Source organism: Cyprinodon tularosa, unplaced genomic scaffold (assembly GCF_016077235.1).
Source record: "Cyprinodon tularosa strain WSP-4 unplaced genomic scaffold, ASM1607723v1 ctg317, whole genome shotgun sequence".
Lineage (NCBI taxonomy): Eukaryota > Metazoa > Chordata > Actinopteri > Cyprinodontiformes > Cyprinodontidae > Cyprinodon > Cyprinodon tularosa.
The window spans coordinates 1,038,924-1,063,755 of record NW_024039027.1 but is presented as its reverse complement, the minus strand read 5'-3'; the positions used below and the strand labels follow the sequence as shown (position 1 = coordinate 1,063,755).

Genomic DNA, 24,832 nt, shown 5'->3' with positions numbered 1-24,832 from the left:
AAATCCTTAAGGTCAACCCCTGATTAATATATGAAATGATAGAAACTACGTTTTCCAACCACACTCTGTTAGCAATGGAGTCATTTATACCGGTTTTTTAAGAAGTTACTGTTCTTGGTAGAGATGGTCCATCCGTATGGTTAGATACTGATGAAGAAAGGACAGAGCAAACCAAACTGCTTCTATTTATAGACAGATGGTCCAGCCTTGTTTCATGCTGTATCCACAGAGGGCAGCTTTCTGCACGGAGGAGATATTTCAATTTCTAATAATAGATATTAAAATATAAAAATATGACATCCATTCCAACTCTGCATTTGAATAAATGGTCTTAATCCTCGGAGAGAAGCGTCAAAGGGAGGAACAGTGTCTTTATGACCTCTGCAGAGAGGAGGGAGACGTTTGATTATACAACGGTGAAATCAGTTTGAAGTGCTCCTCAAGCTTTGATGTTTTCCCTCTGCGAAAAAACAAAAAACTGCAAAGTCATCATAAAAAACCCATAAGTTTGCTGAAATGTGTCACACCGTAAGACAATATCCAAAAAGCTATTAGCAATGCAATCGGAGGCTATTTGAGAATTAAAGCCCAACAAGCTCACATCTAAGGCCAAATCCAAATAAACAGTGTAAGCGCTAAATCTGTGGTGTCAGGAGTCTTTAAGCTGCCTTCAGCAGAGTCCACATTATTACCAAAGCTGGCCCGCTACACGTCCTTGAGGGGCCAATTCATTAGTTAGCTGAAAAGCCCAATCAATCACAATGTATCTGCTAAGACTATGGATCATAATTCAGCTCAGGTACTGTAAAGAGAGAGCGTGAGAGGGGGGACAGCAGAATGAGACAATGGATGGACAGAGACAGGGTGCGACAGACTGGCAGCCGAGCGGTGGAGAGGAAGAGGGATGAATGCAGCGATGACTGGAGGGGCGGCTTCCAAGGAGATGCTTGGTGTTGCAGTCGTTAAAGACGACCTGCCAAAGGTTCTTTGCTTCCCCTCAGACATCTTCCCTAAAACCAGGAGGACAAAAAGAGCTGGTGATTAAAATAACGTGTAGGGACCATTAAAAACCTTTGGGGGACTTCTCTTCCGGTCAAATTAATTGCACGTGTGTGTGTGAGTGTTACAGAGCAGCAGCCGTTAGCTCATGCTTACCGCTTCTTTCTTTAAGCCGTCAGTTCGGGAATGCTCTGTGTTCCATTATGTGATATAAGTTATTGATTAGAGTAAGCAGGAGCAAAAGGAAAGCCTCTTAGCTGTTCCCCTGGGAAACACAGACAAAACGCTGCAAGGGTTTTTTTTTCTCTCCAAGGTCTTCTCCCTTCCTCTGCAATTGTTCCTTTGTCTTCATTGATCTCTCAGGGATCAATATAATAAACAGAAACAGGTGTATGTTTGGAATGGCAGGAAATGTGAGCACATTGATCACAACCCCTTCATACACGAGCATCTGTCCACACCTCGTATGAATTAGTTTATCAATGATTTCTCAAGGTTTCTCTCCCAAATGAAATGGATTTTAATTATCTGTTAAATTACCCTGGTTCTTGATTTGGGCCACTATAACTCTGTGCACTATTTAGCCACTCCAAATGGACAGGATAATGACACAGCAAAGGATCAGGGTAAAAGACAGAAAATTGGAAATAGCAATTCACAGTCATTGGTAATGCTTCCTAAAATGATCTCCAATCAGGTGCAATGTCTTACATTATAACCATAAACATATGTCAGTCATATAATGTGACAAAACCAGAACAATTATAACAATATTGTGAGCTAAGAAGGATGATTCTTACCAACGCTTTTCTATGCCGCACACCTGGTCATCTCCCGCTCCATCCTGGACCTGGTTGCAGGGATAGCAGTCTGAGCAGAGAATCCCAGAATTCAATCTCCAAAGACTCTTCCTCCAGCTCTGCTAGGGGAAGTTGGAGGCGCTTCATGGCCAGCAGAGAGACATAGACCCTCCTGAGTGTCCTGGGTTGTCCCCTGGAGCTAACTGGGCGCTCAGATGGCTAAATGGGCACTGAAACTGCTAACCGGGTACTCAGACTGCTAAATGCATGCTCAGAGTGCTAAATGGGCGCTAGAGTGCTAATTGGGTGCCCACACAGCTAAGTGGGCCCTCAGACTGCTAACTGGGTACCAAGATGGCTAACTGGGTGCTAAGAATGCTAACTGGCCCCTCAGACTGCTAACTGGGCCCTCAGACGCTAACTGGGTGTTCAGACTGCTTACTTGGTGCTAAGAGTGCTAACTGGGCAGTAGGAGTGCTAACTGGGCCCTCAAACTGTTTACTAGGTCCTAAGAGTGCTAACTGGGTGTTAAGAGTTCTAAATGGGCTCTATGATGGCTAACTGGGCCCTCAGACTGCTAACTGGGCCCTCAGACGCTAACTGGGTATTCAGACTGCTTACTTGGCGCTAAGAGTACTAACTGGGCAGTAGGAGTGCTAACTGGGCCCTCAAACTGTTTACTAGGTCCTAAGATTGCTAACTGGGTGCTAAGAGTGCTAACTGGGTGCCCAGTCAGTTAACTGGGCCCTCAGACTGCTAACTGGGCCCTCAGACACTAACTGGGTCTTCAGACTGCTTACTTGGTGCTAAGAGTGCTAACTGGGCAGTAGGAGTGCTAACTGGGCCCTTAGACTGCTTATGAGGTCCTAAGAGTGCCAACTGGGTGCTAAGAGTGCTAAATGGGCTCTATGAGTGCTAACTGGGCGCTCACACCGCTAAGTGGGCAATCAGGCTGCTAACTGGATGCTCGGATCGCTAACTGGGCACTCAGGCTACTAACTGGGTGCTCAGATTGCTAACTGCTAATTGAGAGCTCGGGTCAGTGGGACTAAAAAATATGCCTGCTTTTCCATGGTGTTCTGGCCTTATTAGTATGCACTTATTGTTGAAATGTTTCATTGATTGTGTATGTCCAACTCGGGAAACAAGTCATCTCATTTTTACCTATGTAAAATATCCATCGATGTTGGCAAAACATTTCCACCCCTATCAGCTCATCAGATCATAAAAATAAACCAGTAAAGGAAGTACAGCTTAACAAGTGTAGAAAAATGTATTTTATTTAGTTTGATTTAGGCAGCTGAGACCTGAACACAAAAGATTAGGGATTGAAGATTGAAGGAAAAGCTAATTTCACAAAAAAAAAAAAAAAAAAAACATGTTGAAAGAAGAGTTACTAAAAAATTATATATCTGGGGTAACCGCATGAAAACCAACATAAGCCAATGAAGCAGCATAATAAGCGCCATTATAGAAGTAGAGAGGAGTCAGCGTCCTTAGAACCATAACTTGGACAGAACCGTACCTTCACACATTGTTAACAGTCCAGGATTACAGACTCAGCAGCTGTAGATAATTTCAGATCATTTTTTTTATTGTTCTTAAAATGTTGTCATTTCAAAAAGAAAACAATGAAGGTTAAACGCCAGAAATGATTTGGTGACTGAATGAGATTATGCTCAGTACGGAAACCTTGACTTCACTGAATTATTTGGCCATGGAAGGTGTCAGTTTTTACACGGGTGAATGTCTCCCTTTAGTCACTATCTCATTGTCCTTTACAGACCTCCGGGTATAAAAGAGAAAGGGAAAAAAATCTCATTCACAGGGAAGAACAGGAATGAAGAAATAAATTAAATTAAAGTGTCGACATGGAGCGAAAAGAGGCCCTGGAGGAATGTTATGAAAAAGCAAAGAGAGCTCTCTCATCTACTTTACTCCGGCTTTAAATTAAAGGCAGAACAAGACGACTTTAGAAGGTGTCACATTTCTGCTGCTCTATTAAATAAGTTATATCCAGAAACACCAAGAACCTGGAGCTTTACTGATGACAGCTTGTCCTTCTTACCAAGGGCGTAGGAATATGTTTACAATTGGGGGGGACACATGTCGGAAATCTGAGATTCGTAAATATTCAACAGAAACATATCTTAAGTACGCTACTTAAAAAAAGGCTATTTAATCTTTTACTTTATTCCTTTATAAATGTGTTTGCAAAAATAATGCATTTAAAATTAACATAATGCATTTGTTCATAAGATGTGAGCTTATCACCAAACAAAATGAATGGAGTCTTTTATTAAGCAAAGGGAGATGTCTTTCTAGGGCTTCAGCCCTTGGCATATTTAGTGTCCGCATACGCACTAGAAAATCAAAACAATTCAGTAGGCCACACAAGTGCAAAGTTTGATATGTTTTATTTTGTCAAACTTGCAATAATGGTCAAAAATGAATTTATATAGGTTGACTGACAGAGGGAGCTGACAGTGTGTTGAAGAATTATGGACAGGGCGCTTTGAAGCATCTGGTTCAAAAACGCATTCTAAATCTTTGGTAGAAATCCATCCATCCTTCCATTTTCTGTACACCCTGTCCCTTAGTGGGGTCGGGAGGTGCTGGTGCGGGATACACCCTAGACAGGTCGCCAGTCTGTCCAGACCTTTGGTAGAAATGGCACCTTTAATTCCAATTTGCAGTACAGAACAGAGAAAACTACAGAGTTGTCAATGTTGTGTTAATCTGTTTATAGTGTAAAAAGAGGAGCCAGCAGTTTATTTGAGGAAATAAAGATGCAGAAGTTAATTAGTTGGTTAATTAGTGGTTGCACAACCAATGCGACCGCCGCTGCTAAGAATTAAAATTAATTCTCCCTGTGGTTTTAACTAACTATCAGGAGCGCGGCAGGTATAACATCTGTCCATTTCGGCGAATCAAAACCATGCAAAAAATAAAAAATCCTCGTAAAACGCACGCCCAGACCGGGCTAATTTCAACACAAGTTGTGTTAGGTGACTGACGTTTCTCTTTTAAAAAAATCTGAGTAAGTCCTACTGCTGTTTCAGCCTTTTAGTTGGTGGTGGCATTGTACTGAAATGAGATATAAAAAAATATATATAAAAAAAACATTTTGGCTAGCGTGGCAAACGTCTAGAGAAAGTTAGCAGTTAAATATTGGATGAGTGATCATCCCAAGACTACGGAAGAGGATTAGGGCCACTGGAAAAAAAAAAAGTTAAGTGATTTTTACATTTTATTTCAGTTTAATACGGGAAAAAAGTCAGAATTCTGACTTTTATTTTCAGAATTAAGACTTTTTTTTCCTCAGAATTCTGACTTTTTTTCTGAAAATTTTGAATCTTAATGTAGATGGGCACCATGAAGGCAGAGATGTGGAGCACTCAGCTTCACTGACAAAGATGTGAGTTGTTTGAGAGAGCCAGTGACACATTGGTGGAAAATGACAGAATTAGGCAACTTTTTACGTGCCCGAGGGGTCCCCTCATTGATGGAGGAGCAGAAGGTCATTAAAACAAGAGAGCTAGTCTCTAAAAGAGACATGGCTATGGCTTGATGCTAACATGTTTGTTGTTAAACATACTTTTGTTATATTACATTTGTGTTGTGTTTTCCAAATAGTGTAGAAAATTAATGGTGGGTTTATAATGTTTACCTTTTATGAGCAGGACAGGAAGCAGAGAAGTGTAGCATTACCTCCAACTAGTTAAACTCATAATTATGAAGTTATTCAACAAATTCCTCAAGTAAAAAAGTGCAACTTTTATTTTTTATTTATTTTTTTTTTTTTACCAGATTTGTTGATTAATTTCAGAATTATGTATTCCTTCCAAATTTCCAAATCTGAAGAATTTTTTAAACCAATATCTACATTATTTAACATTTAGTTTGTTTTAGCAGTACTTCCTGTTATATTTCTTTATACGTATATTTTACATTTTCTTGCACAGCAAGCTCAGCAGATTTGAAATTGTGTGCTTGTGTAAACACAAGTAGTCAATCTTTACTCTAAACATATATTCTGGTTATTTTTTAGTTAGACCTTCTTGTTTTTATATATCTGTATAGTACCCCCGCCCCCCACCACCACCAAAAAAAACTGTAAATTGATTAGAAACATTAATCATCTGTCAGATTTCTGAGAAAAAAGTCAGAATTCTGAGATTAAAGTCAGAAATCTGAGAAAAAAGTCAGAATTCTGAGATTAAAGTCAGAATTCTGAGAAAAGTCAGAATTCTGACTTTTTCCCCCATGTTAAACTAAAAAAAATTAAAAATCAGTTAACTTTTTTCAGTGGCCCTAATCCTCTTCCTACAAGACTAAGATGCCTAAACCAAAAAGATTCAGTTTCTATATATGAAAGTGAACTGAAAACAAGACGTTATAAATAAGCAATATTCATAGCAGCATTCCCGACAGACCATTTTACCTCATTCACAAGTTTCTGACTTTCTGTATCGCTGTTTCCCTCTGAGTGCTCAAACACTCAACAGTTCACAGAGGGGAGGGGGAGTACAGTGACGTAACGCTATGCTGCGCCTTCAAAATAAAAGCACGATAGTTAAAAAATTGTCAAAATCTAATATTTTGCGGTACAATTTTTGGGGGGGACATATCCACCTGGCTTTTATATTGGGGGGGACATGTCCCCCCCGTCCCCCCCGCTTCCTACGCCGCTGCTTCTTACAGTCAAGGCAGGCCAATGCCTCAACAATAGCCTGCCTTCTTATCATAGTGCTAACATCTGCCTTGCCATTTATTAGCATCCATTCCTATCTGTCACTAGAATCCATTCACTAGAATTCAGTCTGCATTACCAAACTAACATTCACCTGCCTTACTATCACCATGTTAACATTAGCCCACCTCACTGTTACCAGGTTGAAATTAGCCTGCCCAGCTGCCACCATGCTAACATTAGCCTACCTCCTTGTCACCATGCTAATATTAGTCTGCCTTGCCATGATCGCAGTTGCTCAATTAATTCCCCAGCCGTTCCCTCTGCGCTATCTAATTTTCAGTCATCTTATTCACCTGCTCTTTTATATGTATATGGTTCAGCCCAGCTATCGGGGCCAGATCATTTTTCTTAGTCTATTTGTGTCATGTTTTCGTGTTAGTTGTTCATGTTTATTCGTTTTTGAGTTTAGTTAAGTCCCTGGTTCATGCCCTGACTCTTGGGGGTCCTGTGTGTCGAGAGGGTGTTTGTTTCTTGTCTCCTTATCATGTCCCGGCCCTCTGGTTTTGGCTCGGAGTGTGGGGGAGGTTGGTTTTAATTCCCATAATCCTGGAGTATAGTTGAATCCTTGAATGTAGTTTTAAGTTCTGCAGTTATCCTGGTACCATGTCTTGTCTCTGTTCCTCACAACCACTGAGCCCGTCTGTCTCCATCTAAGCGTGTCTGTCTGTGCTCACTGCTGGACTCTTAGAACTCTGAACCTGCCTAAACGCTCATTGGATTCCTGGAACCCAGGATCTATCTGTTCCTGTTTGGATCGGAACCCCTCAACAGGGTAAGGACTCCTGGATCTCAGAGAAGTCCTGTTCTGAACTGTTCTCCCTGACCTGTATCAATCTCCTGCCTGCTAACTGGGGCTGCTGCATCGGGGAAACTGCTCATTTCCCAGTGCTAATTGGCCTGTCTTAATGTCACCGTTCTAACATTAGCCTACCCTAGCTAGCAAACATTTCTGCCACAATGCTAAGATTAATGTTGCAACTAATTTCAAATAAGAAGCCACATTGAACCTGAAAATTGTTTGTTTACATTCCTACATTTGATCATTTGTGTTGTTTTAAACTGATTTTAAATCTCCATTACAGCACCTACAGAGAACTACTGCATTTAACATTTGGAGGGTCAAATGTAGCTATACTAGTACCTGCCAAACTGAATGTGATGTGACACATAGATGCAGGTTTTAGAATATATTATATGGACCCCAGACCAAATATGCTAACATCAATAAAAAAAAATAAAAAAAAAACATTTTGTGACTTCAGTAAAAGAGATAAAGTATATTTCGGGTCTACAGTAAAATCAGAAAACATAACAGTTATGGAACCGTTTCCTGAAAATACTAATTATTTTAAAGGATGATGAACTGAAAACAGGAATTTCTTTCCAATAAACAGGAGCAAATTTGAATAGATACACAATTGGTAGAAGATTCACTTTATGGAGATTGCAGATAGATGTTACAAATGATACTTAGGAGCCCCAGAAAAAAAAAAAATCTATGAAAATCCCTCAAATAACCCAAATATTCATGAAAGATTTTGGACATTAGATAGGTATTAAATAGGTATACCTAAATTAAATCATGGCAAAATATTTACCAGCTGGACAGACGTGTTTGATCCTGATGTGGTTAAACCTCTGCAGGATTCAAAGGTGTTCAATCTCTGTTGATATTATTTTTAATAGCATTAAGAAATGTTTTAAAGTCAACTTAATAAAGCCAGAGGTTTTCCCCATGAAACTGAATTTATTACATAAATACTAAAACAACTTATAGGATTACAGGCTCATCCCATCACCATTAAAATAATAAAAAAAAAAGTATAAAGATAAGTTGGATTTAAATAGATTTTATTTCTTTTTATCCTATTTTCTATTTTCATTTATTGTTCTCTTCTCTGTGTTTATTGCCTATTTGGGAACAGATCAGTAGCAGAGCTCATGGTAACAACAGTAAAATACAAAAAAATTAAATTTTTTATTCTAGTTTTCTGTCAAAGAAAAAAATATATGAAAAAACTTAGTCCTTTAAACTGTTAAAGCAAACTACAGTAATGAAAGAAACCATGTGCAGTCTGTCTGAGTCATATCACTGGTTAAACTAGTTAATCTAAATGATTATTAGTATTTCTGTTGGAAGGATTGTTCAGAGTTGAATAAAGGCCATCTATTGATTATTAAAGCAGATGTTTAATCCACTGAGGGATATTAAACCAAGAATTAGAAGGGCTATATCTAAATATGTGAATCCTGTTGTACATCCAAACCAATATGAATTCAATAAAAAGTTGTTCTCTTTAACCATCAGTGATGTTCTTGATATAATCATACCTGGGATTAGAAGAGCTCTAAATATTCCTTCAAAGCCCCAAATGGAAAAGGAACGGCCATAATGAGTGTAAACTTATGACTGGAGCTAGAAGAAGACGATCAGCAGGATGAGACCAGGTAAGATGGATGACACCCGGGTAACCATGGTGAAAAGATCAGCTGCAGCAGAATGGCTTCCACCAGCGGCTGTTTGGGGCAGAATTCTGCTTTTTCAAGAAAAGGTAAAAAATGAAAAAGAGTTTAGAGAGAAAAAAAAGAAAACAGTATAAAGAGAAGTGTTACCTAAAGAGGCAAATGTTTTATGACAATAAAGCTTTTTAAAATGCTGAAACCTTTCTCTTAGTTTTGTTTTTATGGCTGCTTGTATCCATCCTTTGGTTCTTCTTTACTACGACTGTCCGTAAAATCTCCTCTCAGGACGCCTTCCTGCGCAGCCTTGGAAGGTTTGTGAAAAAGGTGAGGGATTCCATGATTCCAGGTGTGAATGTAAGAAACAAGGACTTATTCTAGAGACTAGTTCTATAATCTTAAATATTTGGTTTTGTGGGCCTAAATAATTCAGCTGAAAATAATCAGAGGATCTTTGTGTAATCAGAAACCCTAACAGGATCACACTGCGGATTTCCTCCTTTCTTTCCATCAGTGCGTATTTATCACAACAGACAAAGGTGTCGTATTTCTGTGGATCAGTGCCTGTTTAAAATCTACAGCTTCTTTCTTTACAGCCTCTTTGGATCATTGTGGGATTAAAAACATGACCTGTCTGATGTACCGTACTGATCTAAAACATCAAACCATTTATTTCTGAGAGGGTTTTCACTCTGATTTATGTCCGCCTCATCATTTTTGGCTTCTTAAAGAGAAAGTTTTATTTGCTTTGTTTGTGTTGTTGGATTAAATCACAGGAGAACAGAGACATTGAAATCAGAAAACCACCGTCTGACCCGAGTTTACAGACCTGTTTGGATCAAGGTTCTGACCCTGATTGCTGGTTCCCAGTCGGATCCAGTTTAGATGCCACAAAGATCATTAAAACCAGGGGCAGATTTAGGAAATTTGGGGCACTAGGCAAAGACATGCAGGGGGCCCCTGAACTGAGAAGACAATACATAAAGCAGACCCATTATACAGATACACCATTTTAATAGAATAGACATAAATTATCTGTTCTAGGTTGTGTCCCTCTCTTCTTGTCCCTTTTCTTCTTGTTTTCCTCTCTATGTTTTGAACTCAGCTGACTTTTCATGCTGTCTCAAAAGGAATGAAAGATTTTATCCAAGCACTAAGCTCACTTAGCTGATTGCTCCTTCCTGTGTTTTCAAAAAGGCCAAAGTAAATAACCCAGTCCTTCTTTTCACTGTAGACAAGCCATGATCTGCTTCTCTGTTCTCCATTTTTCATTTGGATGAAATAATAGCTGCATGAATCATGACAGCAGACAAGATAGAGGAGAGCAGGAGGCGGGGTTACCAATCTACTCGCTCTGGAGAGCAGAGTTCGCTGCTTTTAGATGTTGTCGCAAAGTCTGTTGTAGCAGAAAAAAGTCGCCAGATTCGAAAATAGGGTCACACTTAATATTATAAGCTTTCTGATGTCATTTTAGCAAAAGGATTTTTATCAAAAACATAATTAATGTGAACAAATAAGGAGTAGATGTATTAACCATACATGTAAACAGGGTTTTATGGGCCCACCAGGAACTTTGGACCTTCGGCAACTGCCTAGTATTTCCCAATGGTAAATGGTTATGGTAAATGAAATTCAGGGGTTGAGAATTTAATAGTTTTTAGAAAAAAAATAAAGAAATGTAGCATTATAAATATCCAGTCGTGGTTTTAATAACTCCCATCCAGATCAATGTGTTATAGATCGGAAGCAGAGCAGATCTATGTTGATGCAGATGTCAGAGAAGCAGCTGCATGAGGAAGATATCAGAGTATGGTTAGTATTTTATACTCAGACATCCAGAACGTGAGGGTTTGATTTGAGAAACAATACAAAGTTAATGTAAATATGAAGACAGACGTCTTTCTTTAGGGCTTTATCCACAGACCCGAATCAGCTGCTAAAATAATAGAAATGCTGCTTTCCGTCGGCTGGATGTTATAAAGCTGTTCTTTGCTCAGCCTCCCTCTCTGTATCCCAGGCACACAGTGCCCCTTGTGGCTAATATCAAACCTCCTGTAGGAATAAAAGCCACTTCTAGCTGAGCTTCCATCGCCTGTTCCCTGTTTTCTATCCCTGCAATCAGTCATGATGCCAATAAAGACTCTATAGAAACCCAGATAGTCTGAGCTGCAACAGGCACATTTTAACACTTAATATTCAGCACAGGGTTACATAATAGCCTCTGCAGCAGGTGGGCTGAGAGCGGAGAGAGAAACAAAAACACACGGCCTTTATATGTGTTTGCTGTTTTGACTCGAATCTAATGGGTTCAGCTAGAAATGAAATCTTCTCTCTGCCACGGTGGTCAGCCTTGATCTGAAAAGAGGCCCCCAGCAGCGAAGCTGGACCTAAAACCCGCCCTTTTTGCCAGACGGCCTGGCTCGTCTGGCGGATGAATTATCTGTCGGTGTCGTGTGAACAAGGATTTGACAGAAGGTTGAGTAAAAGAGGAGACAAAAGTTAGGACGTATCAGATTCCCTCACCCCACTTCCCACATGCCTTTTTTAGTTCATAACTGCCGAGGCTATTAATTATTAATGAGGACAATTCTCCGGCGTGTGGGATGAGTCATGGTTCCTGCTACCGGGTCTTTCACGAGCCAAAAAGGTTGGATTGCCACAGAAAAAAGAAAAAAAAAGAGAGAAAGGGGAATTTTTAACCCTTAAAGGGCATTAAAGTTTGATGGAAGTGCCTAAAAACAGATGGTGTTGGGCGGCTGGACGGAGGGGAGCTGCTGTGGAAGGAAAACAAGACAAAAATAACTTCCTTTTGTTTGAAAACGGTTCAAATCGCCCAAAAACAAACAGGCAAAAGCTGCAAAAATCTTAACATTATTAGAGGACATTTTTTTTTTCTATTTTTTGCTCTAAACTTGAATTCAGTTTAATTCCATAGCATCAATCCACATTATGTCATCTTAGGTCAGTTTATAGATCCAGATCAATCAGATCATCCAGTCAGATTAATAATGAACATTACCAGTTATTGACCTCACAGCTGCCATCAGCTCACATTACCTTTATCAATTTACTGTTAAATGTTAACATAATTCTAGTACCTATATTTTAAAGTCAGGTGTTTCAGGAAATGCATTGAATAAAAGCAAATATAAGATCATATCGGATTAAAAATAAACAATTCTAAATCTTGATAGTTATTTCATTCCTAAAATTGAAACGGAAACCCAGAACTTTATATGGAACCTATTTACAGATTTAGTATTTGCATTGTGCTGCTCCTTGTGAAAGCCAAACTAAATATTAAACCACTCGGCCACGGCTCCACGTCACTTTGATCCTTTTCCTCTTTCAGTTTATACCAGCATACATCCTGCAAATCGCTAATTTCTGTTAATTGTGTATTATTTTTGAAGAGATTTTATTTTAGCCTGCTTCCTCAGAATCTGCTCATAATTTATTGCTATGGAATAACAACTGACAGAAAAATCTAGAGCTAATAGTGTCAGATTGGCTTTGCAGATGCAAATTTCTGCTTCAGTGGCTAAAATATTCCAGAAGGCTCCATTTAAAAAAAAGACATCTCTAAAAGAATCAAACACTGCAAATACACAAGACAAAGAAGCGCCCAAATGATAAACACTTAGAAAACATATAGAAGATCAGATTTATCCAAAGAGAGGATTTAAAAATTGCTAAGTTGGGTTTAACACCCATTAAAATGGAAACATGTCAGCAATGTCCTCTCATGTAAATGGAAAAATCACGATCTGCATGATCGTTCATTTAAATTTGACTTGATTAGAAGTAGCAGTGGAGATCTTTGGGTTTGTTTGGAATTAGTTTGCATATCAAAGTTTTAGTGAAATTTAAAAAGCTAACAGCTAGCCATAATGCCAGTTGTTGGCTGGTTTTAGCTCCTCAAAACAACCTAAACTAAAAACATAGATCTTATACTGCAACATCTTAGTGGTAATTAAACACCAATGGCTTCATTAGTCGCTGTTTTCTTTTCGTGCTTCTACGCTAAATTAACATCGTCAGAGGCTGCAGCTGCGTCGCTTGATCTTCACTGGAATCATTTTGTCAGACGTTCCATACTCTATGGGGAGCTGGACGGCGCTAGCAAGTCAGGTTGATGCAATCGAAAGCTTTAGCTAAAATAGCCTTTGCATATTTTCACTATCCGATCTGCCCTGAAGCACTATCCGCCCTGCGCATGCGCCGTTAGCTCATATGCGCTTACAGATATAACATTTTATTTTCTTAAAAAGATCTAAATGATGTTTTACTCTCCCCAAAAATAGTAAGCATGCTAAGATATAATTTGTGTTAAAGGTTAATAATGAATTTCCTTAGAAAATGAATGCTTTAAAATCTTTTCTGTTTTATCAATCGTCTCTGCCCCATCTGCACCAGAAATGGGATCTTAAGCTACTTCTGGTGGTTAACATTAATGCATATAGTGCGTAATCTAAAGAAGGAAACAACTAAAATGCAAATAAACATGGTTTAATCATATTTTGCCAGACTTCTCTGAGCATGTCCCATGATGACGTCAGAGAAGCAGTTTAATAAAGAAAATGTAAAAAGCATCACAATTGTCTCACATAAGTCATAAAAAAATGTTGTTAAAGATGTGTATTAGCATTCTTTAGTGAGTTAAAGATAGAAATAAGTCATTTTAGTACCATAATTACATTATTGATGGACACCCGGATGTATATTGGTTTGCCGATGTGCAGGAGGGATCGTGCTTCCGGGACAGGTCGGGTAGTGACACATAGGTCACGTTTAGCCTTTGCATTATAACCTTTAACCTTTGCATAGGTAAGCTCCAGTTGTTTGGCTCTGAAGACAGCAAAAATACTGAAGTCAGATTATTGTAATTTTAAGCTGTTTTCACTGAGGACTTGTCCAGCTCTGAGAATTTTTTTTCAGTTTTAGCATCTATGCCATTTACCCAAACCAGATGAATTCTAATATGTCTGCTAATGACTTTCAGCTGAACAAAGTCATTTAAAGGCATTCTATATAACCTCAACAGCCTTTTCTACTCAACAGTCTTGTAGCTATGCTAATCTGGAAGGGGAGGCAGAGGACGGCGTTCTGCACTGCAAAACTGAAATTAAATTAGTCATTTTTTTCTCAAAATACCTGCTTTTGTTCTTGAATTGAGGAGGTATGTGAGACACTTAGCCAATGGAACAAGAATTTACATTTAGAATAAGAAATAACAATTGCATTGTATATTTTCAAGTGCACATTATCTAAATATCTTACTATAAGAGTAAAAATACTCATTCCTTTGGCAGATAATGTCATTTACCTACTGAAATCAAACGTAAATAGACTTAATTTAAGAACTATTGACTTATTTTTAGATTGTTTTTGCAGTGTGTGTCTGACGTTGCTTTAAAAGATGTGATAGCTTGATGTAGTTTTACATTTTTGCAGTGTAAAAAAGTATGAAAGGTTTTAATTTAAAGGAAAAAGGGGACACAGTGCAAATAGGTGCTCATTTTAATATCTTGATTTCAACATGATTATACAAGAGAAAATGAACCAATGCACAGGAGATTTCTGACCAATAAAAAAATTGTATTTATTATACTTCTCATGATACATTCTACTCATTTGTAATGTCAAAAACACTCAGAAATTTAACTTAACAATGCTTTTTTTAAATAAGGACCAAATAGAGTTAAGCTGATAAAATAATTTTAAAATTCCTGACAGCTAAACCCCAAACTAAATGAAATTATTTGAAGCCATCATGTCTGATATTTTTATTTTTTTTTACTTTTATTGCACATGGTGTTTTACGGTGCGATTCTGTCCAAGTCTAATAATTTAGATTGTTGATTAGTTGGTTCCCTCAGCTGTGGCCTCAGAACGCCTCCTCTCCCAAACACAACAATGCCAGAAGCACATCAAGTTTAATGCACATTTATTTTGGTTGCATAATGTCGATAGGAAATCTTTTTTTTTTTTTTTTTTTTCCCCATTGGGAGATAGAAGAATCGGGAAACTGCTCAGAGGTTTTACAGACTATCAGGCCTCCTCTTGTCAAGATGAAAAAGAAACGCTAAAGATTGCATTTCACACTCTTTGTCTGCAGGTTCAAGCTGCTCGGCACAATGAAGAGAAGCAAAGACCCACTTAGAGCAAATCAACAGTCACTCTGCTCAGCCTAAAAATAGCTCTGAAGAGTTCTTTCAAGTCCGCTCCGCTCATTTTCTTTCCCCTTTTTAAATAATACCAATAATTCTTAAATAATCCTGTATAGAAAAATAAGTTAACTATGTTGTTAATTCTTTTAACTAAGAATTGAGCGCTGGCGAGGGGTGCAGGATCACTGATTGAAATATATTATGGGTTGGTTTTAACACTCTGATTCATAGTCTCTCGAAGATGCTCCGTCGCACAGTATCAGTGTGTACTCCTGTGTAGATATCAGTCTGTTCTTGTAATTTACAAACCAGTCCCACAGATACAAACAATGTAAGACTTACAAAATAAATCCCAGGTTACGCTTACATGGCAAGCAGCTTTGTAACTTTTTTTTTTTTTTTACCTTCAGGTTTCTTTTTCATTTTTTTCCCCCCAAGAAATAATGTCTCTGACAGTGTATGTGCCGTTAGATTTCACCCCCCAAAAAACATACGTTTACTGTAAGTAGCAACTTCAAAGAGAAACACAACTCCATTCAGAAGACACTATATTTAACATGGCTCTTTACACAAGAAAGCAAGTCCTTAAATCATTCCCAAAAAAACAAACAAAAATGAGTTTTACAGTGCCCTCAGTTGCCATTAATGCAAAACAGGAGCCGTTTATCCCCCCAGCAAAAGAGCGGGCGTGCTGCTGCTGGTGGGTAATCCAGACAAGATGGCAGAGAGTCTGCTGATGACTTCAGAAAGGGCCTCCAGATGCGAATCACCGCCACGATTTCAACCAAAAAAATACCGGGAAAAAAGTGGCATCCATAAAAGTCCACAATTGTTCAAGACCTCATTCCAGAATCAACAATCCTTGATCCCTTCCAGAACAAACGATTAACACCCGATGCTCCCCCTTCTTATTCCCTTTGTTAAACACGGCCTGATGGCAGCGAGGTATATTCTCAAGCACTGTTTTCAATACCCTTTAATTTGGTTGAAACAACAAAAGGAGGAAGAAAAGAACAAAAGGAGAACAAAAAAATAAGTATCAATATCATTAGCAGCAAAAATACTATGACTGTAAGGTTGATTTATTTTTCTGTAGGGTCCTGTGGGATGTTTGCAGGATTCGTACAGGTAGTGGCATGGATAATCCAAAAGGTCTTTCTCTCTGAAATACATCCACACCATTTATAATAACAGCTTTGTAGTGTGGAGCCATTTTGTCTATCTCTGCATTGGTCATTAAGGATTTCCAGAAGGCACTTTTTCATTCTGTGTGTGTGTGTATGAGCGAGATAGAGAGACAGAAAGAAAGAAAAAAAGAGAGAGAGAGAGAGAGAGAGAGAGAGAGAGGGTGGATGTAGGAGAAGACAGAAAGCCGGAGATGAGAGCAGTTGAATAGTGTGTGTGTGTGAGGCTTGAAGAGCACACAGAAAAAAAGAGAGTTTGCCTGTCTCTTGGCCTGTTTGTGTGTAAGTAATCAATTCTGACCATCAAACACAACAGTCCCTACATTTTACTAAGGGCAGTCTGCTCCTCGAGCACCTGCAGGTAATCAGGTGTCCCCTGGAGCTTGGCTTTCAACTCGTAATACTCACTTTTCCTCTGCTCCACCACGATCTTACTGTGGTTCCCACCTATCAGGGAGGATTTCTTCATCTTTTTATCCAGTGTCTTTTCAGGATAGCGGATTTCGTACCCGCCCATCCCTATACTGTTAAAATCTCTTTTGCTGTCCAAGAAGTTGTGGATGAAAAGGCTGGGTTCTCGGTTAGGGAGAAACTCCTCGAGCTCGTCGATGGTGCTGAGCCGTTTGTTGCGCTCCAAGGTGGAGAGCAGGTCCTTGTCCTTGTCGGGACAATTCCGGAGGATGATCTTCTGTCTTTGCGAGTCTGCGAACTTAAAGCCAGCATCCATGTCTGAGGAGCGTCCCATGCCGCAGGTGTGGCTCTTGCCAATATGCTCAATGGTCTGGGGAATGAAAGTTTCGCCTCCCAAGTCATCCCCTGGGATGGATCCTTTTTTGCCAGATTTATGGCCGTGCCGACGAAGCTGAAGAGACAGTGAGCTGCATTCCTGGTTCCCCAGCCCCTCCTGCCTGCCTGCAGGTTTTTTATTCCGCCTTAGGACAAAGACTAGAAGGCAGAAGGCCACAAACACAGTTAGGATAAGCACCACTAGTATGCTAAGGATCATAATCGAGAGAGGCACAGGCCCTCCTGGAGGTGCCTTGCCCACTCCTGCTGGTGACACTGAGGTCAAAACTGGAGTGGCGCTAGTAATGATAAGTGGAGGTCTTGCAAGCCTAGGACAGAGAATCTCATTTTTTATTAAACGCAGCTCGATGTTGGCAAACTGCACAGGAGAGGCACATTTCACCTCTTTTGCAGCCACTCCATCACTTAGTTTCTGCAGCCATAGCTTGAGTGCAACCAGATCACAGGAACACTCCCACGGGTTCCCCTCCAGGTCTACTTGGGTAAGTGACCGAAGCTGGTCCAGGACGCCGCTCACTGGCAGTGTCATGAAGTGATTGTTTTTTAGATTAAGTCTTGCTAGAGGGACGCCAGCAAAAATATAGGCAGGGAGACTCCGAAGGACATTGTTGTTAAGATACAGGAGTTGTAAATTGGGCATAGAATCAAATGTGCTTGCGAGGATCTCTTTGATGGCGTTGTATTCCAAATAAAGGTACTGCAGGTTTGTGAGGCCCAAAAACATCTCTGGGTGTAGTTGTTCAAGTTGGTTTCCATTCAAATACAGTCGCCTCAGATTAGTGAGGTTAGCAAACACACCTTTTTGTACCGCTGCAATTTGATTACTTCCAAGATGGAGCAAATCTAACCCCTCAAATCCTTGGAAATCACTTTGGCTGATGTCACGGATGTAATTTCCACTTAAGTGAAGCTTCTTGGCATTTGGGGGTTTGGAGGTAAGATCAGCAAGATTTCTTATACTTCTTTCTTGACAGCTTACACTAATGCCAAAGTCAGACGGGTGGGCTTTACAGCTGCAGGGGAGTGGACACATCATTGGGGGAGTCCGTGTCTGAAATGAAACAATCGGTCTGGTTTTTCCAAAAGGGGGTAAACCGGCCACAATTCCATTTCCATAAAATTTAGATGAGTCTGTTGTTTTTGTTGATTTTGTGGCAGCAGGAGCCATTGTGGTCGGGGCCATATTTGAGGGCCCCTGCCCGTTTTCAGGCAGTGCAGGTGGCATCCTGATATCAAATTCGCTTCCCGTTCCCATGGGACAAAGCTCTTGTCTGTTGGTTTCTTTCAGAAGTCTCCCATATAAGTCACTTGGTGTTTCACATATGGCCTCACCAATAAATATATTGTAGGGCATATTTTCAAGCCATGCTTTCAGAGGTGCTAAATCACAGGTACAGTTCCAGGGGTTGTCGTCCAGCTGCAGCTCTACAATGCGACCGATATGTTCCAGGACCCCTATGTAAGGAAGGTTCTGGATCCTGTTTCCTCTTATATCCAAGTGCGTGAGAGAAGCGAAGCGGAAAATGTTCTCAGGAAGTGCCTGTATGAGATTGTCATTCAGAATCAGCACTTTGAGTTTGTGCAGTTTGTTAAATGCTCCCTTTTCGATGTATTTTATTAGGTTGTAGTCAGCCTGAAGATATTCCAGGTTTTCAATGCCTTGGAAAGTGTCAGCTCGTAGCACCTTTAACTCATTATTATTAAGGTGCAGCTGTTTCAATGCGCTCATCCCCATGAATGCGCCGCCTTCAATGTTCTGCAATTTATTGTTCCCCAGCTGCAGTGACACAGCGTGGGTGAAGTTGAGGAACGAGTTTGGGTACAGTATGATTAGAAAATTGTTCTGGAAGTTCACGTGGTACAGGGAAGAGGCCGGAGGGATGAGCTGCGTGGGCCGATAGACGGTGATCTTCTCGCAGTTGACGTAGAGCACGTTCTCCACCGACATGCACGAGCAGGCGCTGCAGGTCTCGGCCATCAGATCCGAGGCGGTTGGGTCCATCATCGGAGGTCCGTCTGACATGGAGGAGAGGGATGAGGAAAGGGAGCCCGAGATGGAGGAAAAAAAGGCTACCAGCAGGGGTACGAGCAGCATCTCGCCGGTTAGATAACCTCCCCCAGTAAACCATTTAGTAACCTTTGGGAAGAGATAAAAGAGAGAGACATGCAAAAACATTCAATCACTCAGGCGTAGACATCTATAGAAGCTCCATATATGCACACACAGTACCAGACCCTTTACAATGCATAACATGTATCTGAAGACAGTTTCTTCATATCCAAGAAGAAAGAAAAATTCCAGTGTAATGCATTGGATTGCTCGGCATTTTCGTTGCTGCCTATGTGGCTCTGGCTTTCATTTATTATTTGTTCTTACTCTTTATTACTAGACTAAAACTACCCAGAGTACTTAAGCATACTGAACGCTGCTCATCTCTGCATCTTATTCTGGCATATGAGGCTGATGCTTTGCCTTAAAAAATGTCAAAGGCAGCAGACTGGTTTGGCTTATTAAACATGATCAAAGTCAAACCGCTCTAATTTTTCATGAGGTATCATCTAAACCCAGCTTCACATGGAGTATTTGGCAGCACATAACCGAGGGGGGAATAACTGGGACTGCTAAAATGTTGAGATGCCTGTATGGGACCATCATTGACGTCTATCAGACAGAAAACATGAAAGCAGTTCCAACCTTAAGGAGTGACCTGAGAAATTATTATCCTGAAAACATACCATCCTAAAACAAAAACATGACTTACCATAAGCTGCTGTGGCAATGAGCTCGGCTCCCTCCGGAGACTCGGGGCAGCATTGATGGAGACGTGCGCAAAACAGTCCTCCCAGCTAGAGTGTAAGAGCGCAGACGGAATTGGGGGGGCGCAACAAGGTCTCTCCAGCCCCTCTATGTTCCAGTGCAGTTTTAACACAATTCAAGCAAAACTAGAAGGAGGACTGGGGAGGGGGGGAGTAACAGAGGAGGGAAAGGAAGTGGGGTGGGTAGATAGGGAGGGTGTGGGGGTCTGGTTTCATCCGATGCGTCTCTTGCTGACAGGTTCCCTTTGCTTGGAAAAATCTCCCCGCTGGTCATTTGGCCCCCAGGGTGGCTGTACTACCTCCATGGGAGATGGCTCATTGGCTGACAGAGGAGATGAGGTCAAGTAGGGAGCTTTTTCTCCTTTTTTCTTTTTTTTTTACCTTTACAGGTCTTGACAGTGTGTCCAGAAACGCAGAGGCAGGAAAAAGGGCGCAAGACGAATGCAGACGGATAAATCTCTCATTGTTAAAGGATATTTCAACTAAAAAAAAAAAAAGGAGAGAGGAGGTTCCCACACTGAGCGCCTGGCTTCAGATCTGCACCGCAACCTTCAACGATCCATGGAACAATAAATATGGGGTTGTTACCAGCTGAAGTTGCGCAAAGGGATAAGTAGCAGCCAATGCGCTCCAGTGAGATACTGGGTTATTTTCCATCCCAGCAACATAGATCCATCATTGTTCTTTCCTTAAGAAGAGCTTTTTGTTTCCACCAGAATGCAATAGGTGTTTAATAAAAGGGGAAAAGATGCTGCTCAGCTCATCTTATCAACATCACCCTCAAAAAACAAAACACAGCCTGCTCACAAGAGTCATATTGAAACTAGAAATTTGCAGTCATTCAGTCCGCTGTGGTGCAAGTCAGGTGCTGGAAAGTCTGCGCTCTCACCATCCTTTCCATCCCCCCCATCAGAGTACAGTCAAACGCAACGATGGGAGCCAACTAGAGGAGCGTTCCTCCTTTAAAAAAAGGAAAAAGAAAAATTAGATTTGTATCCAGATAAAGATATCGATGGTTGAGGAGGAGAACAGGATCTCATTACCTCGTCCTATAGAGGCTGAACGGGACCAGAAGTCTGCTACTCTGCAGCCGCATTCATGGAGCTTCCCACACGACTGACAGAGAGGAGCGCAGAGATGTAGGGAGAGAGAGAGGGAGGGAGAGGGAGGGAGAGGGAGAAGCAGTCGGAGGGGGGGGGGGGTCTCTCTCAGAAACTGAAAAAACCTCAGACCTTGAAACAGATCCATTATGTCGAGCAAACACTTCTGATGGCTGCATTCTCCATTTTCTGCATTTAGATCTCATCTGTTTCTTTCCTGTCATTAGTTCTTTATACAATTAATTCCTTTTCTCTTGTCCAACACTGTAAGATAATCAAACGGCTAAAAGAAAATAAGATAAGCCACTTTTCTCATCCTCATTCGGACGGTTTGGAGGGAAGGAAAAGCTGCCACACGGCCGCAGCTTCTATTGGTGTGGGGGGGGGGATGTGCACGCGTGTATGCGTGCGCATGAGCTGCATTTTAACCAGAGCAGAGAGGAGAGAGAGGAACTGACCGGAGGAGGGGGAGGAGGAGGAGGAGGAGCGGGGAGGTTGTTGCTGCGGTTGGAGAAAACTGATGAGGAGGAAGGTGGAGGAATTCACTCCATCCTCACAGCACTTTGCCTTTTTTTCTTCTCCTCCTCTTTTTATGCGTCTTTAGAAAAAAACAGAGGTGGGATTTCCTTCAAGATGGGGTCCCCCGTCCCACCCCCTCAGTGGTGGAGCGTGGAGGCAGACCAGAACCCTGGCTCTGTGGGAGCAGCGAGGAACTGACCTGAAAGCGGACAGCAGCAGCTGCAGAGACTCACCTCTGGCTTCCTCTGCTACAGGTGGTGCAGCCAAACGAAGGACGGACCGGGGCCAGCAGAGAGAGGGAGGGGCCGCAGGATGTCACCTGAGCGTGGAGGCAAACAGGTCACCAGGTAGCAGATGTTAACGGTGACCTTTAGTGACTCTGACTGAACAGGAAAGAAGGTCAGGAGTGGATGTAACTGGGTGTCCATGGAGAATAGAGACTGGCAGCATGAGGAAGACCCCCCCCCCCCCACCTGCAGATGTTTAAATGCTCTGATGTAAAGGGCCCTTCAGCGCAAACAGTATCAGAAGAAATATCAAAATCACAACGTTTAAGGTAGTTTTATTTCATGAAAAATATCCTTTTTTTTCAATCATTTTAACTCAATGCATTTAATATCTAATTTATTTAATAAAGCATATTTAGTTTAAATGAATAAAAAAGAGGATTCCTTTCAAATGCATAACGTTTAGTCTTTGCATAATAATTAGGTGACATATAACACATCAGTAGCATATTTTACTCTTAATTAAAGGTCAGTTATGCTTATGGGATAAACAAGAACCATACACTGGAAAAACGATCTACAAATAAGTTAAAATGTCTTAAATTAAATGTATTTAGCCTTAATTTGAGTAGGTAAATGAGATGATTTTCCAATTAAATTAGTATTTTTACTCTTAAAATAAGATATTTAGATAAAAATGAACTTTTTTTCAGTTTTCTTATTTTGAATGTAAATTGTCTTGTTTGATTGGCAAAATGTCTCTTTTTCCTTCTGAATTCAACATCAAATGCACCTATTTTAAGAAAAAAAAATGACTTATCTAGATTTAGATTTCTTTTCAGCGTAGAATCATAATGCATCACTTTTATTTTTTATTATTAATGATGATTTAGAACAATCAGTCCATCTTATTGATTTAACAGCTTTATTAACCTTAAAGCCTATTTAAGATATATTGGAACACCAAATGATGCTTAATCTTAAAGTGATGCTTCAGTATCTTAATGAAAGTTAAGTTTGTTTATTTACAGTAAGACACTGGGATCCAACCTGGCCTTAGTTAACCTTCATTATTAGAAAATAACTTAAATAACAACTAAAGCACATTCTAAGAACAAATTTATTTTAAAATCCTAAACAGGTTCTAATTGAGTCAGGAGCCACCGTGGCCGTGTGAAGTGGGGTGTTCTTAGTGTCGTGAAATAAAAATGATGACCAATATTTCACACAATTTATTAATTTCTTATGAATATTCTGAGAAATGATTTTGACTTCTTTAATTTTACTATTGCGTATATTTGGATTTTAATTGAATTATTTTGAGGCCTAATCAACATAAGGCAAGGCAAGGCATGATTAAAATACAGGAAGATAAAACAGAATCAAAGCAAGCAGGAAAAAATAAAATAAAAAATGCAGAAACAAAAAAGAATATTAAAAACAGTTGGACTAAAGAAAATATGTTTTAGTTGAACTGTTTAGCTAGAACAGTCGAAGGCAATGGTAACGTTGTCATGGCAACGTCAAGCAAGCTAGAGCGTGTCCAGCAGCAGCGGACTCGTACATTTCATGCCAGCCGACCGAATCTATGTTGTTATAGTGTTATTGTGAAATTTAATCAATGTCACATTTATTTATTTATTAATGTCCCGGCTGGTCATTGGTCACTCCGCTAACCAGCAACGCTCAGCAACATGTGGGGGCAGGACACCAACAGATAACTCCTGCATTTAGAAGGACTTTAAGCCACAACAGAAGGATTATTAGTAAGTTAGGAGTCACAACTCTAAAACTCTTTGATATTGGACCACAAGCATGGTGTTAAATAATGTGTTGTTGTTTCTTTTGCATCAGATGACGATTAGCATCTCCATGGCAACCACTAAACAATCAGCTGGACTCACTCAGTTTCCCTTAAGATGTTTTCACACCCATTCAGAAGCACTGCAAAAAAGTGTCTCTTAGTGGCACTTACTGCCAATTGAGTAAGACAAATTACATTAAAAATAAGATAAAAATTCAACAATTGCAGTCTCTTATTTCGTTTGGATCATTGCTAGGTTTCTTATTTTAAGGCTAAACATACTTATTCCATTGGCAGATGATCTTATTTACTCAAATTAAGGGTAAATACACTTTTTCTAAGAATGTTTTACTCATTTGAAGATCGTTGTTGCAGTGAATCTTTGTCAGCTCTGTCGGCTCCATCAAAGCACACTGCAAAACATTCTTAAGTGTATTTACCCTTAATTTGAGCAGGTAAATAAGATTATTTGCCAATAGAATGAGTATTTTACTCTTAGAATAAGATCATTAGATAACATGCAGCTTTAAATAAAACAATGCAATTGTGTTTTCTTATTTTAAATGTAAATTGTCTTGTTAATAATGGCAAAATGTCTCTTTTACGTAAGGTCTGAGGTTTTTTTAACAACTGCAGTTATTTTAAGAAAAAAAATGACTTATCTAGATTTTAAATATTTCCAGTGCAACCACTGATGTTTCTAAGCTTCTGGAGCTCCCTCCATGCAGCCTGCAGCCCTTCACTGGTTAGCTCAGAAACATTTGTCCCCTTTAAAGTTGATGGACACCAGGCGCTAAATGTTCCCTCCCCCCAAAAAAAACTAAAAACCCAAACTACACTGCAAAAACAATCTAGAAATAAAAAATAAAAAATTAACTTTATTTAGCCTTAATTTGAGTAGGTAAATTAGATAATTTGCCAATGGATTGAGTATTTTTACTCGTAAAATTGAAAATTATAAAAAGTGCACTTGAAATAGGAAAATGCTATAAATGTAAATCGTCTTGTTCCACCGGTAAAGTGTCTCACTTACCTCCTCCATTCAAGACAGAATGCACTTAATTTAAGACAAAATGACTTATTTAGATTTCATTTTTTGTCCCTGTGGCTCCAGGTTTAATTCCCAGTTAACTGCAGCACTGATGGCAGCAAACGGCCCCCCCTCCCTCCCTAATCTGGAGTCTGATCA

The 24,832-nt window shown here is 40.0% G+C and overlaps 1 protein-coding gene across 3 annotated transcripts; it reads right to left on the bottom strand.

Moving 5' to 3' along the window:
* Positions 1-213: 213 nt before the first annotated feature.
* slitrk4 (SLIT and NTRK-like family, member 4) lies at positions 214-20,329 on the bottom strand. Of its 3 annotated transcripts, none has more exons than XM_038292766.1 (3): positions 19,939-20,329; positions 16,778-19,313; positions 214-460 (listed from the first exon to the last, which is right to left on the bottom strand). In XM_038292766.1, the coding sequence occupies exons 1-3, from the start codon at positions 19,939-19,941 to the stop codon at positions 423-425; spliced, it is 2,577 nt and encodes an 858-aa protein (XP_038148694.1). In that variant the 5' UTR covers positions 19,942-20,329; the 3' UTR covers positions 214-422. The 3 variants fall into 3 exon arrangements, with proteins under 3 accessions (XP_038148694.1, XP_038148695.1, XP_038148693.1); XM_038292767.1 differs by lacking the exon at positions 214-460 and adding an exon at positions 14,518-16,159; XM_038292765.1 differs by lacking the exon at positions 214-460 and having other exon boundaries at positions 14,518-19,313.
* Positions 20,330-24,832: the final 4,503 nt, after the last annotated feature.